The sequence below is a fragment of the Zalophus californianus genome, chromosome 8 (genome assembly GCF_009762305.2).
Source record: "Zalophus californianus isolate mZalCal1 chromosome 8, mZalCal1.pri.v2, whole genome shotgun sequence".
Taxonomy (NCBI): domain Eukaryota; kingdom Metazoa; phylum Chordata; class Mammalia; order Carnivora; family Otariidae; genus Zalophus; species Zalophus californianus.
In genome coordinates, this window is record NC_045602.1 from 66,235,093 (window position 1) to 66,250,461 (window position 15,369).

General features: G+C 37.3%; 1 protein-coding gene and 1 pseudogene across 3 annotated transcripts in view; both read left to right on the forward strand.

Moving 5' to 3' along the window:
• RTN4 (reticulon 4) overlaps window positions 1-15,369 on the forward strand; it is a 65,685-nt gene that overhangs the window by 10,165 nt on the left and 40,151 nt on the right. The window contains exons 2-3 of one of the 3 annotated variants that reach the window (XM_027623740.2): window positions 6,760-6,816; window positions 7,519-9,924. The exons of 1 other annotated variant lie outside the window; for it this stretch is intronic. In XM_027623740.2, the coding sequence (XP_027479541.2) occupies window positions 6,760-6,816; window positions 7,519-9,924 (2,463 nt within the window). The remainder of the gene's footprint in view (window positions 1-6,759; window positions 6,817-7,518; window positions 9,925-15,369) is intronic. One more of the 3 variants, XM_027623741.2, reaches the window with a different exon arrangement.
• LOC113938859 lies at window positions 10,137-10,177 on the forward strand (annotated as a pseudogene).

Consider the following 15,369-nt stretch of genomic DNA (forward strand, 5'->3'; position numbering starts at 1 on the left):
CGATAAGAATATACCACAGTTTAATTAGCCATTCACTTGTTGATGGATGTGATTATTTATAGCTTCTGGCTATTATGAACAAAAGAATGCTATGAACATTCTTGCATAGGCCTTTTGTGGACATACGTTTTCATTTCTCTTGGTAAAGAGAGTAGAATTGAGTGAGAGTAACTGAGTAGAATTGCTGAGTCATGGGCTAAGTATATATTTAACTTTATAAGAAATTGCCAAACTGTTCTCCAAAGTGGTTTACTTCCATCAGCAGTATAGGACAGTTGTGGTGGCTTCACATTCTCACCAACGTTTGATACCAGTCTTTTTCATTTTAGCCATTTTAGTGGATGTGTAATTGTTTCTCATTGCGGTGTTAATTTAGATCTCCCTAATCATTAATGAATTAGAGGGCTTTTACATGTCTGTTGGCTACCTGTATGTTTACTTTTGTGAAGTGTCCAAGTAATTTGCCTGTTGTTATATTGCCTTGTATGTCTTTTTCTTACTGATTGTAGGGAGTTCTTTATATATTCTGAATAAAAGTCTTTTGTCAGATATATACATTGTGAATATATTCTAATCTGTATCTTGCCTGTTAATTTTATTGATAGTTTCTTTTGATGAGTATGATTTTCTAATTTTGAAGAAGTCTTAGTTTATCAGTCTTTTCATGTCCAGTAATACTCTATACTGGTTGTCATGGATGTGTTGTTAGTATTGTTCTGTAAGTCACTTAATTTGCTGGCAAATCATCTTGATCTTTTCAAGTCTTGATTTTAAAGGTAGGGTCTAGGGCAGGTGTTGGCTTTTCTTTTCTTTTTTTTTTTTTTAAGAGTAAAAGAGTAAATATTTTATTTAGGCGTGTGGGTTGTACAGGTTCTTTTGTAACTACTCAAGTTTACCCTTATAATGCCAAAGTAGTCATAGACAATACATCACACAAATGGACTTGGCTGTTTTCCAATATAACTTTGGCCCATGAGCGATATTTTGCTGACTTTTGGTCCAAGTCTAGACCAAGAAACCTAGACTAGGTAACCTTTAGTTTAGGGTTAAAGTAGTCTTCCTCTTAAGGTGTGCCTTTTCTGGGGTCTCATTTTTATACTTGTGTTCAGCAAGACCTCTCCACTCTGGTTTATCAAAAACTTCTGGTCAGGTCTTACAGTACAGTCTGACCTCCAAAATATCTGTTCAGCTCACAACTTTATCATAGATTCTCTGTTTGGCCTCTGTAAGTCTTGTGCCATATATGTGCAGCGTAGTTGAGCCAAAGATTTAAAAGGACCCTCTATCCAGATTTCTGGAGCTCCTTTTCTATGATGTTTTCTTTTTTATGTTACCTTGCTCCACAAATTCCAGATAACTCAGCTGCTTCCTCAACTCAGCAAGAGTGCAGTACTCTTGGGCTCCTTTTCCATGTGCTGTAGACAAAGGTCTTTCAAGCAGAAAGCCAGGGCATCATCTGGTGTGCTTCCCACTTCTCAGGAATCACACCCTGTACTTCCTGTTGTCTAGTGTCTCAAGATAGTTGCTTCATATATTTTTCCCTGTTTTATAGTTATTTATATTAGGTTAATCTGATAGAATTATTCTCATAGCAGAAATTCTCTATGATTTTAACATGCAGTTTATTTCCTGTGCTTTATAAATTAGTTATGATTTTTATTGACCAGTTATACTTTTGGTTGATAAACAGGTTTTGAAATGAACATGTCAAGAAAAATATTCAGTGTAAGAGTATGTGAACATTAGTGAGATTGTGATAGCATATTTTGAATTGACCAGTAATAAGTTCAAAACTGACATACCACTTTTGCTTTTTAAGAAAGTGACTTAAAAAAATAAATCTCTTCAGTGAACTTTAATTTTGAAACCAATCCTTATGTGATGGAAATAACTAGTATACAAAGTATGTAGCCCTGAAACAGTCTAAATTTACACTCTAGATTTAAACTTGAATAAGGAAATGAAACTAGGGCCAACAATAAGGAATAGTTCATTTGGAAAAAAGTGGTTTTTATGAAGGGTATTCATCTTTCATACTGTCAAAAGTATAGTGATTCTATTCATTTTACTGAGGGTTATAAGGAAATAAATATCTATCTGATTATAGTGATAAATTGTAATTTTCTAGATTTGTCATTAACTTGCTGACTTTGAATAAGTTACTTAGTTCTCTGAGCTTAGAAAACTGGAAATGTGGTAGATTAGCAAAAATAAGGATGAGTATATTTTAAAAAGAAAGTAAGACTGAATATGGCGAATTTGTTGTACTGGACATGAGCATTCTGATATGCAGGAGGTGGAAGGAGGGGTTTGGTTAGGAAGAATTATGTTTGATTAACATGTCATGTGAGAAGTCGTTGAAATAAGTTTAGATGGCTAACTTGGGGCCATATATTTCAGGGCTTTAGGAGTTTCAGGTCTAATTCAGTGGATAACTGGGAGCTTTTAAATGTTTTGTGCAAGAGAATATATAGAATTGTTCTTTTAGGAATATTAATTTGATGGCAGTAGAGAGACTTAATAGAAAAGTTCTGGCTTCCCATTTGCGTATTTAGTGAAAACTTGTTTATTTAAATATGCCACTGTGTTTTTACTTAGTGTGGGTGTAATTAAGTCCTTAATATTTTTTTGTTTGTTCAGAATGGCATAAATGATGTTGATGATTGAAGTTTCAGTTTCATTCAGTAGTTAGCATTTGACATGATCATAGAAAAAGGGAGAGTTGTTTACCTTTTCTATAAACCTAGTAGTAGTATAAGTGTATATATAACATGTCTCAGTAATTCAAAATATTATACTTTTAATATAGTGTCCCTGATTATAAAATAGTTTATTATTCACTTGTGAAGGTTAGGATCTTTTACAGAAAAAGGAAGACTAACCTAAAATCAGTAATTTTTTTCAAAACAAAGTAATTGTTTAGCCTTAGAATTTGGTAGCTTATGATATGTAAGTGTTGTCAATCAAAATTTTTCTTTAACATCCTTAATTTTATTTATTACAATTTTAAAATTCTAAATTTATAAAGTCCAGGAACGGAAGTACTGCAGAGTGGTTAAAGAAAAGAGCCTAGATCTTTATACTCTCTGAATTCAAATCTCAGATCCATCATTTTTCAGTTTTGTGACTCTGGGGTAGTTACCTAGTTTTTATGCCTGTTTCTTCATTTCTGAAATGAGGATAACAGGACTACCTAACTTTATAGGGTGGTTTGAGCATTGAAGGAGCATCTGAAATAAATGTGCCTGCCCAGCATTACCATCTCTATAAATGTTTTTATATTGTGAAGTAGAAACAAATAACCAAATGTTTCCAATAATTACAGGGTATTTGCTGGATGACAACTTACCTTATTTCAGGATATCAAACTTAAAGGGCTGATAAAGAAAGAAGAATTTACACTGGTTGCATTTATGCATAAACTCATCCCTCCAAAAGATAAAGCACATGAACTTGAGAGTTAGACATGTTTACATCCTTGCTCTCTGGCCTTCTAGCTCAGTGGCTTAGGGCAAGTTTTTTTTTATTTCTCCTCCCCCACCCAACATTTTGAGGTAGGTACTGTTACTATCCTTATTTTACAAATGAGGAAATGACAGGACGCCTGGGTGGCTCAAGTCATTAAGCGTCTGCCTTCGGCTCAGGTCATGATCCCAGGGTCCTGGGATCGAGTCCCACATCGGGTTCCCTGCTCTGCGGGAAGCCTGCTTCTCCCTCTCCCATGCCCCCTGCTTGTGTTCCTGCTCTTGATATGTCTCTCTGTGTCAAATAAATAAATAAAATATTTAAAAAAATGAGGAAATGAGGCACAGAAGGGATAAGTAATATTTTTCTCAGGGTCACACAGTTTTAAGTGATGAATCTGGGATTTGAACCCAGGCAGTTTGATCCCATGATAACTTTAGGAGGAGTGACAGCAACTCTATTCTTGAGGGCCAAATGGTAGTGACCTCTTCTGGATATTTTTTTCTAAGTGCTTTTAGAAATGCAATACTTGTTTCATGGTTAATTTTGGACTGAATCTAAATTTATGATTTTTCTTTTTTCAAAATTAATGAATATTTGAAATACCAATTTGTAAATTTTGTCATTTGACCAAGTGCCAGGAATATAGTTTTCATTCTGAAAGAGAGTCTGGTATTAGATAGGAATAAGGACACATTTTAAAAAATACTTAAAATTTTTGGCACAATTCTAGTTGTAATTTGTTTTCCCTCATAATTTTAACAGTAACATGTTTCGAGTTCACTTTCCAAGAAGACTGGCCTCTGCATTAGTGGCTTTTAATTAACTAGATGAAAAAGACAGCCTTTTTGTTAAGGAGTTGCTACCTTTTATTTAGATGGAGCAGCTGTGTAATTATTTGGTTCTGTTCTTTGATCCCCAAATCTCAGTTTTATACAAGATTATAATACATTATTTTAACTAAAAGGAATTCTCAAATTCCCTCATTTTACAAAAGAGAAACTGTGTATCAAAGAAGATAACATAGTAAGTTGTCTTTCGGAAGTGTGTACACCCTGGGGCGCCTGGGTGGCTGAGTCTGTTGAGCCTCTGACTCATGATTTTGGCTCAGGTCATGATCTCAGGGTCCCGAGATCAAGCCCCATATCAGGCTCTGAGTTCAGTGCAGAGTCTGCTTGACCCTCCCCCTCCTCTTCTCCCCCCACTCACACACGCTCGCGCGCTCTCTCTCTCTCTCTCAAATAAAAAAAATTTTTAAAAAAGTGTGTACACATGTGTATGTTTTATAAAATCTTATAAGGTGGTTTGGCTTATTGGTTTGGATGAGTTGCCTATCCAACCTAGTGTTCTAGGTTATAAGAAGACCTTTTTAAATGCATACCATGGATTTTCCCCTCATTACCCCATCTAAGAATCTTTTAGATATGGTATCATACCCTACATGGATTTATCTAAAATTTATATGACATTGTGAATTTAACTCTCATTAAGGGGAGTATCTTTGGAAGACATGTCCATGTTCACGATAGCCACATCTCTGTTTTTTTCTGTTGATCAACCTTGCCTAGCTTGTCCTTCCAGACAGAAATGCCCAGATTTATTAGGTCTTCTGCACCAAAGGAATACCTTCCTGTCATTCCTTGGGCTATTTCAAATTGTCTTTTTCTAGAGGGCTTTCTCTGGTGTAAACCACAGAAGATCTTTAGCTCCAGATCTTCCAACTGCAGATATAAAGTGACATTGTGCAAGCTTAATATGCCAGTATGTAATGTATTCGTTGGCTCAGGCTGCCGCACCAAAGTACCATAGACTCGGTGGTTTCAACAACAGAAATTTATTTCTCCCAATTCTGGAGGCTCGGAAGTCCAAGATCAAGATTTGGGCAGGGTGGGTTTCATTCTGAGGTCTCTTTTCTTGGCTTATAGGTGGCTGCCATGTGACTGTGTGCTCACATGGCTTCTGAATGTTGCTCAGAGAGAGGGAGAGGAGGAGTGGGGAAGTAGAGGAAGTGTCATCACAGAGGCATAAGCAAGCTCTCTGGTGTCTTTTCTTATAAGGGCACTAACCCTATCAGACCATGGTCCCACCGTCATGATCTCCTGTAATCCTAATGACCTCCCAACGGGTCCCATTTCCAAATACTATCACATTGGAGATTAAGGCTTCAACATACGAATTTGGGGGGATGGGGACACAAACATTCAGTTCATAACATACAGGATGTAGTGCTTAAGAAAATGAGCTCTGGAGTTGAATAGCCTGGAGTCTCACTAGTTATGTATTGAGTGAGTTATTCCTCTGTGACTCAGTTGTTTTTTGGTGGGTTTTTTTTTTTTTTAACCTGTAAAATCAGGGATATTAACTCCACTTACAACAATAGAGTTGTAGGGAATAAAATGAGTTCCTGCATGTAAAGCGTTTAGAATAACAAGTATCCCTTGGGATGCCTGAGTGGCTCAGTGGATTCAGCATTGGACTCTTGATTTTGGCTCAGGTCATGATCTCAGGGTCGTGAGATCTGCTTTGGGCTCTGTGCTGAGTGTAGAGCCTGCTTAAGATTCTTCCTCTCCCTCTGCCCCTCTCCTCAATAATGTGTGCGCTCTCTCTCAAAAAAAAAAAAAAAAGAATAACGAGTATCCCTCAATGTTAATTTTAAACAAAACAAGGCTGATGATAATAATTATCTTCCTAATGACAGTGTTTTCTTAGCAATTTGGACAGTGGTACATAGCACTAATGTCCTCACATACTAGTGTACAGTGACTATTAGAATGTTTTTCTTTAGAGATAGACAACCTGGAATATAAGAAAACATGATTCTCTGAAAGTGTTCTTCTGAACTGAACATATGCTAATAAAAAAGGATTAAGCAAAAGTAATTATTAATTTTATTCAAATACATTTTTTTAAAGTTTTTGGCTTTGATAAGGGCAAAAAATTTACCTATCTGAAAAATGTGAATAAAAGTTTGGATGCCATGTGTTAACTGTGAAGAATAATATCTTAAAGCCACTTTGGTTTATGAAATTTCTTTAACATAAACATGTTATTGCCTCTTGAGAAATGATAGGTTCTATGGATATCATTTAATCATCTTTATAATATATATGATAACTTAATCTGAATTAATGGTACTACTGATAGTACTACTTTTTCTTTTCCATCTTGGCTTTTTCTTGTACAAGTTTTGTGTTAACTCATTACAAACTGAACCCTTGCTTGCTCCTCTTACCTTTAGTCTCCTTCACACTCTGTCTTTATTTCTGCTGAGGTTGTATTCTATTTGTTTTTCAGATGAGACACTTTTTGCTCTTCCTGCTGCATCTGAGCCTGTGATACACTCCTCTGCAGGCAAGTTCTTTCTGCTAGCCTTTTATCCTCTGTGTATTCTAACTTTAACTCTTTAGTTTTATTAACTCTGTACAGAGTGGTTTGAGTTTACTAAAAATTAGCATGGTTCCAAGAATGTTTGTCTATTGAAAAAGTTGAAATTTATATTTTATATGCTGTGTCCAAGAGACAAATGGGCAGAACCTGATTAATAAATTGGATATATGTAAGGAATTCTTGGACCCTTGATTTACATTTATATATTGACTAGTCCTTTTTTCCAAATGCAGTTTACTTATAGCTGAAAGGCTTTCTTACTTATAGCTGAAAGGCTTTCATAGAAATGAATGCCACTCTTTGGCATTTAATTATTCAGTGTCTTTTCTGCACTGTCAAACTCTCCTCTCAAAATTCTTTTGTCTTCCTCTAAAACTAGTTGGAAGTAGCTTTTCTCAGTTGATTATACTTGAGGTTTTTTTCTCAGAGACTTGATTTATGCCTTTTCATAGCATGTATTTGCCTTTGTAGCCATGCACGTTTTATTGACAATAGCTTTAATTTTTTCAGTAATGATTCAAGATTGCTTGATTATTTATTGTTATTAACATTCAATTTTAGTTAACATTAACTCTTTACTAACAGTATTTTGAATCTGTCATAAAACTTGCATTAACTCTGAGAACGCTGGCATTCTCTAACTTTCCTTTCTGTCCATGGTCACAGAAAAAATAATGGACTTGAAGGAGCAGCCAGGTAACACTGTTTCCACTGGTCAAGAGGATTTTCCATCTGTCCTGCTTGAAACTACTGCTTCTCTTCCTTCTCTGTCTCCCCTCTCAGCTGCTTCTTTTAAAGAACATGAATATCTTGGTAATTTACCAGTATTAGCCACTGGAGGAACACTTCAAGAAACCTCAACTGAAGCTTCTAAAGAGTTCACAGAGAAGGCAAAAAATCCATTTGTAGACAGAGATTTAACAGAGTTTTCACAATTGGAATACTCAGAAATGAGATTATCATTCAGTGGCTCTCCAAAAGCAGAATCTGCCATAATAGTTGCAAGTCCTAGGGAAGAGAATAAAGATGAAAAAGAGGATTTAGTTAGTAATAACATCCTTCGTAATCAACAAGAGTTACCCATAGCCCTTACTAATAAATCAGTTAAAGAAGAGGACAAAGCTATGTCTCCAGAACAAACAAAGGACAGTTTCAGTGAAAAGGGAATTGCAGCAGAAGCTCCTATGAGGGAAGAATATGCAGACTTCAAACCATTTGAGCGAGTTTGGGATGTGAAAGATACTCAGAAGCAAGATAGTGATGTGTTGGCTGCTGGAGGTAATATAGAGAGCAAGTTAGAGAGTAAAATGGATAAGAAATGTTTTGCTGATAGCCCTGAGCAAACAAATCATGAAAAAGAGAGTGAAAGCAGTAATGATGATACTTCTTTTCCCAGTACACCAGAAGCTGTAAGAGATGGTTCAGGAGCATATATCACATGTGCCCCCTTTAACCCGACAGCAGCCGAAAGCCTTTCGACAAACATTTTTCCTTTGTTGGAAGATCATACTTCAGAAAATAAGACAGATGAAAAAAAGATAGAAGAAAAAAAGGCCCAAATTGTAACAGAGAAGAATTTTAGTACCAAAACATCAAACCCTTTCTTTGTAACAACACAGGATTCTGAGGCTGATTATGTCACAACAGATAATTTGTCAAAGGTGACTGAGGAAGTAGTGGCAAACATGGCTGAGGGTCTAACCCCAGATTTAGTACAGGAAGCATGTGAAAGTGAATTGAGTGAGGCTACAGGTACAAAGATTGCTTTTGAAACAAAAATGGACTTGGTTCAAACATCAGAAACTATGCAGGAGGCGCTCTACCCTGTGGCGGCACAGCTTTGCCCATCTTTTGAAGAATCTGAAGCTACTCCTTCACCAGTGTTGCCTGACATTGTTATGGAAGCACCATTAAATTCTGTAGTTCCTGGTGCTGGTGCTTCTGCAGTGCAGCCCAGTTCACCACAATTAGAAGCTCCTCCTTCAGTTAATTATGAAAGCATAAAACTTGAGCCTGAAAATCCCCCACCATATGAAGAGGCCATGAATGTATCACTAAAAAATGTATCAGGAATAAAGGAAGAAATGAAAGAGGCTGAAAGTATTAATGTAGCTGCTCAAGAAACAGAAGCTCCTTATATATCTATTGCATGTGATTTAATTAAAGAAACGAAACTCTCTACTGAACCATCTTCAGATTTCTCTGATTACTCAGAAATAGCAAAAGTTGCACAGTCAGTGGCTGATCATTCTGAGTTAGTTGAGGATTCCTCACCTGATTCTGAACCAGTGGACTTATTTAGTGATGATTCAATACCTGAAGTTCCACAAAAACAAGATGAAGCTGTGATACTTGTGAACGAAAATCTCATGGAAACAACTTCTCAGTCGATGATAGAACATGAAAATAAGGAAAAACTCAGTGCTTCACTACCACCTGAGGGGGGAAAGCCGTATTTGGAATCTTTTCAGCCCAATTTAGATACCACAAAAGATACCTTATCACCTGATGAAGTTTCAACATTGACCCAAAAGGAGAAAATTCCTTTGCAGATGAAGGAGCTCAGTACTGCAGTTTATTCAGATGATGGCTTATTTATTGGAAAGGAAGCAAAAGTAAGGGAGAGTGAAACATTCTCAGATTCATCTCCAATTGAGATTATAGATGAGTTCCCTACATTTGTCAGTTCTAAAACTGATTCTTCTGCTAAATTAACTGGGGAACACACTGATCTAGAAGTATCCCACAAAAGTGAGATTGCTAATGTCCAGGATGAAGCTGGGTCATTACCTTGCTCAGAGTTACCTCACGACCTTTCTTTCAAGAATGTACAACCTAAAGATGAAGATAAAGTCCATGTCCCAGATGAACTCTCCAAAGATAGGTCTGATATCTTGAAGGTGCCCTTACTGCCTCCAGATGTTTCTGCTTTGGCCACTCAAACAAAAATAGGCAGTATAGTCAAACCCACAGTTCTTGTGAAAGAAGCTGAGAAAAAAACCCCTTCTGATACAGAGCGAGAGAACAGATCACCATCTGCTATATTTTCAGCAGAGCTGAGTAAAACTTCAGGTAATCAGTCCATACATTGTTTTGTACTTTCTTACCACCTTTTGACTGGTCATGGAGCATTCCACTACATTTTCCGTAGTATATTATATTTAGAGTCTCTAATATATCACATTGATAAGAATTCTTTTCTACTGTCTCCAGAAGTTTTAGTGCTTTTTTTTTTTTTTTAAACTCTTCATTACTCGCCCTTGCTTGTAACTTTTTTCCACACAAAGACTATACTTTCAGGAATCATTTCTGTAGTTTGTTACTTTTTTCCACACAATTATTCATCGCTCCTTTTTATGTTACACTGTGTAACTAGAAGATTATATTAGAATTGGCCTCATGTCTTTCTTTCTTTTCTTTTCCTTCAGTATTTCCTCATAGCACGAAGAGTGAGAGGTATTAAAACAAAATATTTTCAGATGTATTTACTATTTTTTCCCAGAAATTACTTCATTTTAAATTTTTATGAAAGCACATTTCTGTAACATGTCTCCAGTATTTCACTATACTGCTGTATTTTCCAGTAATAGGTATAGAGTTAAGAATATTGAGTAGCAGACATTTTGTTGAAAAGTATAAGTTGAGGTATGCTGTTATGAATTCTTCTGAAAAGTAGGGATTGTCATTTTGTCTTTTAACACTACATTTCCCACACACTTGATGTGTGTAGAGTGATTTGCACATGTGTTTTTTATTTAGCATTCTAATTTAGCTGTGTTTTCTATAAAAATGTGTAGTGATTACTATTTATTGAGTATACTAAGGGTTTGGAGACGGATAGTACCGGTGGCAGAGAAACCAGGTTAGAGATTGTTGCTATAATCTAAGAAAGAGGAGATTATGACTGTTAAGGCAGTGGGATGAGCATGGAGACATAGGACTTGATGTTTGATTGGATATGGACATGAAGGGTAAGGGAAGAAGTTAAAGATGACTCCAGGAACCCTGAGTTCCTTGTGTTTTCAAATACATGTATGGCAGTATGAGAAACTGAGTTAGGGAACATGAGAGAATAAAATGGGTTTAAAGAGAGAAGATACATTCAGTTTTGAATATTTTGGTATTAAAGTAACTATGAGACCTTCAAGAAGTGATGGATGTTATACATATGAAGCTTTTGAGAGACACCTTGGCTGTATGTGTATATTTATCATGGGCTCAGAGACCATAATTAAAGCCACAGATATCAACTAGGGAGAGCCAAGAAAAGGGGAAGCTTTAAAGGTGGAAAAATTGGTCAGCATTATCAAATGCCAGAGAGCTTGGTTAAGATAAGGAACGAGAATTTGTCAAAAAGTGGGGAAGGTGTTGGCATAACAATGGCAAGGTGGTGTGGGTGGGCAGGGCTAGGGGTGAGGAGTGAAGGAGACTTGAGTAAATGGATACTAAATGTTGATAATTTTTAAGAAGTTTGAGATCATGGGGTGCCTGGGTGACTCAGTTGGTTAGGCATCCAACTCTTGATTTCAGCTTGGGTCATGATCTCAGGGTTGTGAGATGGAGCCTCGCTCAGCACCTGCTTGAGATTCTCTCTTTCCCTCTGCCCTTCCCCCTCATTTGCTCTTGTGCTCTCTTTCTAAAAAAAAAAAGTTTAAGATCTTGGAGAAAGAATGATAGCAAGAATACGGTAGAGGATAGAGTTGAGGAAGGGCCTTTTTGTTTTCTTAAAGATGGGAGTGAAAGTCTAAATAAAGGTGCTAGTAGAAAGTCAGGAAGGGATGGGATGGGATGGGATAAGATCTAGAATTCAGGTGGAGGAATTGGCATTTAGAAAAGGAACAATTTTGGAAGACACTGATTGTAGTGAATGGAAGGGAAAGTGTGGGTGTTGTTCCTGCTAGTTTCATGGCTGGAAGTTGAGGGAAGAGTGTGATGGTTTATGTTTATTCTTTAAAGTGGTATGTTAGGTCAATTGCTGAGAATGAACTGGAACATGCCTGGGTGGAAGAGGTCCGACTAGGGAAACAAAGGCCTTGTATCAAGAGTCCAGTCAAGATTGAAGGGTAGTCTGTATGACAGGATGATTTTTCTTCAATTGTGCCTAACATCTTGGGTATAGGTTCAGGGAAGGCGGATGCTTATATTGATTCACGCTTGTGTTTTGCAAGAGGGGTCTGGCCCAGTGAAAGGACAGTGAATCAAAGGAATTGAAGGTAATAGTGGTTTGACGGGATGGACTGTGGCATCTAAGTTGAAGAATGTAAAGAAGAGCGCAGGGGGAGTTGATAGGCAAATAGAAGGTCACAGAACTTGTGGTCCAAATTAGATCTAAGAACTAAGGGTAAAAAGAATAAAAATATGAACACCAGAATAGTTGAAGGTTGTGGTCAAAGTAGGATTGTGCATGTGTATTTGTTGGTTGGATGTTGAACTTACAATTCCAGATGGATTATCATGGCCAAAGTTTGGCCATGAGGCAAGGGCTGTAGTTGAGTGGGGTGAAGGTTGCTAGAGCTAAGGTCAAGTGAACCATGAGGCTGAGAGGTTGGATTGCTCTCATCAAGTCACCCAGGATGATGGCAAGACTTGGGGTAGAAAAGATTAGAAGTTAGGGACACAAGACTTTGGTAAAAGGGCAAGTGGGTCAGCTGGCAGGATGGTAGATGGAGGCAGTAAGCAGATAGAGAACGTCAGGGCTGAATAACTAGGACTTTTGCCCAAGGCCTCCGAGATAGTCTTGAAGCAGCACTGGGGAGCTAAGAAGGGTACTGACCTCTCTCCTCCTCCCTCGAGTGTGCAAGTAGAAGAGAATAAACAGCCCCCATTTAGGTTACATGGGGAAAGCAGTATCCTCAAGGAAGAGCCGGGTTTTAGTGAAAGGATGTAGTGGCAGGAATATTCAGCAAAGAAGCTGAAGATTAGGGGAGACAGTTCACAGTGGAATAGATATTTTTTTTAAAGAGTTATTTATTTTGGAGAGACCAAGAACACGGGGAGGGGCAGAAGGAGAGGGAGAGAGAGAGAATATCAAGCAGACTCTGCCCTGAGTTGGAGCCAGATGCAGGGCTCCTTCTCACAACCCTGAGATCACGACCTGAGCTGAAATCCAGAGTCATGCTGACTGAGCCGCCTGAGCCGCCTAGGCGTGCCTGGAATGGGGTTTTTTAAACAGCACGATAAAATGGCTTAGGAGACAATGGTAGAAAGAAGACTCTGAGAATCCCAGAGCAGCATGGTAATGATATAGTGTGGGTGAAGACCACAGATAAACAGTGATGTGAGCAATGGTTTGTAACAGCTGGTGAACCGGTGAAATCCCACTTTCTCTACCCAACATTGCCTCCCAGAACTTACTGTTAGCAATCCCCTAGTAGATTGGAGCACTCCGGAGTCAGTAGTTCCTTGGGTTGATTTTTACTAAACCTAGGGATGTTGGCCTGTACCGATTATAGCCTAAAAGTTTAGAATTAAGTAAAGGAAGAAGGCAGTGTCTTTTTTTTTTTTTTAAGATTTTATTTATTTATTTGGCAGAGAGAGAGAGAACGACAGCAGGAACACAAGCAGGGGGAGTGGGAGAGGGAGAAGCAGGTTGGTTTCCCGCTGAGCAGCGAGCTGGATGCAGGGCTCCATCCCAGGACCCTGGGATCATGACCTGAGCTCAAGGAAGGCAGACGCTCAATGACTGAGCCACCCAGGCGCCCCGAGGGCAGTGCCTTTGAAGCCTAAGTAGGGATGGTTGAAGAAGGAAGTCAAAGTAGTTGTTGAGCATTTCTCTTTAGAAAATAGTCATTGAAGTCTTTTCTCTGAGAAAACTTAACTCATGCTTCTTTTACTCAATCTTTTTTTTTTTTTTAATTAAGTGTCCTAGCAGCTCACTAATGAATAGAAAACTCTTTGGATACACCCAGTATATGTATGCTACAGAAGTCATGCAAAGGAGACCCATTGTGGTGTAATAACACTGTGGGTGATGTGAGTTCTAGTCTCGGCTGTACCACTGACAACCACTTTATCTCTCTAGAAATAAATTTCCTTTCTCTGTAAGAAGAAAGGGATTGAATTAGGTCCTTGTGACTTAATGGTTTCTTTGACTTTAATTTTAATAGGCATTTGTTTTAAGCAGTGGATAGTTGCTTTACGGTGCTTTATAACAAGCATTGTACCAGTTTTTTGGAGGAGGTGTGGAGGAAAATGAGGACTAAGACAGTGTCTTGCCCTCAGGCAACTTTCAGTCAGCTGGTGGAAACAGGCTGGTAAGGACATGGCTAAACATTGTAACATGTGTTATAAGGGTACAAGTGCTTCCCCATCTTCGAAAAACCATGGTTAAGTGTACTGAAGTCAAATGTACCAAAGGGTAGCAAGAGACTATTAAGAACATTAGGGCGGTTGTATTCTCAGATGGCTAAAAATTACATATCATCCCTAATTGTGATATACTTAGGTGTGTGTTAAAATTTTGGTGTCATATTACTGAAGATACATTTAAACATTAAAGCATTAATAAATGGTAAATAACAAAATATTAATTTCCTCAGATAATTTATTATTCAATTTATTCTCCTTGTTTTCTTAAAATGACATTTGTTGGCAGAATTCAATTTTAATTTTGGGAAGAAAGGCTAATTTTGTAAGGAGGATGAGCAAGATAGTATGATGTAGCCTTTGATGCCTTACTGATATTTTTGGATAAAATTTGTCATAAAAAAATGAATGCTACTCTCCCTCTTCTCCCTTGATAAAGGAATTTTATCAAACTATTTTTAATAATAAAATGTAAATACTGATTTTTCTCAGGTCAAAATTAAGAACATTTATTCTGTTTTTTTCTTTAACTGTATTTCATTGTTTAGAGGCAGGTTTTGATCTAGGCTCAGCATTTCATATGTTCTTTCTTTACTTAAAAAAATCTGTGGCTAAAGATTTATGGTTTCTATTTTTATTTAAAATATACTGTGATTATTATTGGCACTTACATTTTTTACTTTTCACTCATTTTAAAAATAAAACAACAGGTAGAAGATAAAATATTCCAATAATTGTGTACACTTATACTACTGTATATAGACCAAGATAGTGAAACTTCTGAAAAGAATAGTTAACAGGCAGCACTACCACATGACAATTGAAATGCTTTCCTTAGATGATGGCATGGAAGTTTGGTGTAGGAATGTCAGGTTAGGAATATAAGTGTATAATGATTGGAAGTAGAAGATCACCAACACATAATAAGGTACAGAGAGGCTAGCTCTTCCTTGGGATATTAGGAGTGGCTTTGCAGAACAGAAGATTCTTTGGAAGTTACAGATAGCAAATGTGAGTAGACACATAGGACTATTCATTTATATAAAATATGATTAAAAAGTTTGAGGTTCTGTTTTGGTGTATTTGGGGCAGGCGTATGTGTATGGATATTATGGTCAGTTTGTAGAAACCTACTCACTTGCATCTAAGGACATAGTGGATTTGCAGACTGGCCGTGGGTGACAAAGTGAAAAGAAACATTTAGATTTTTGT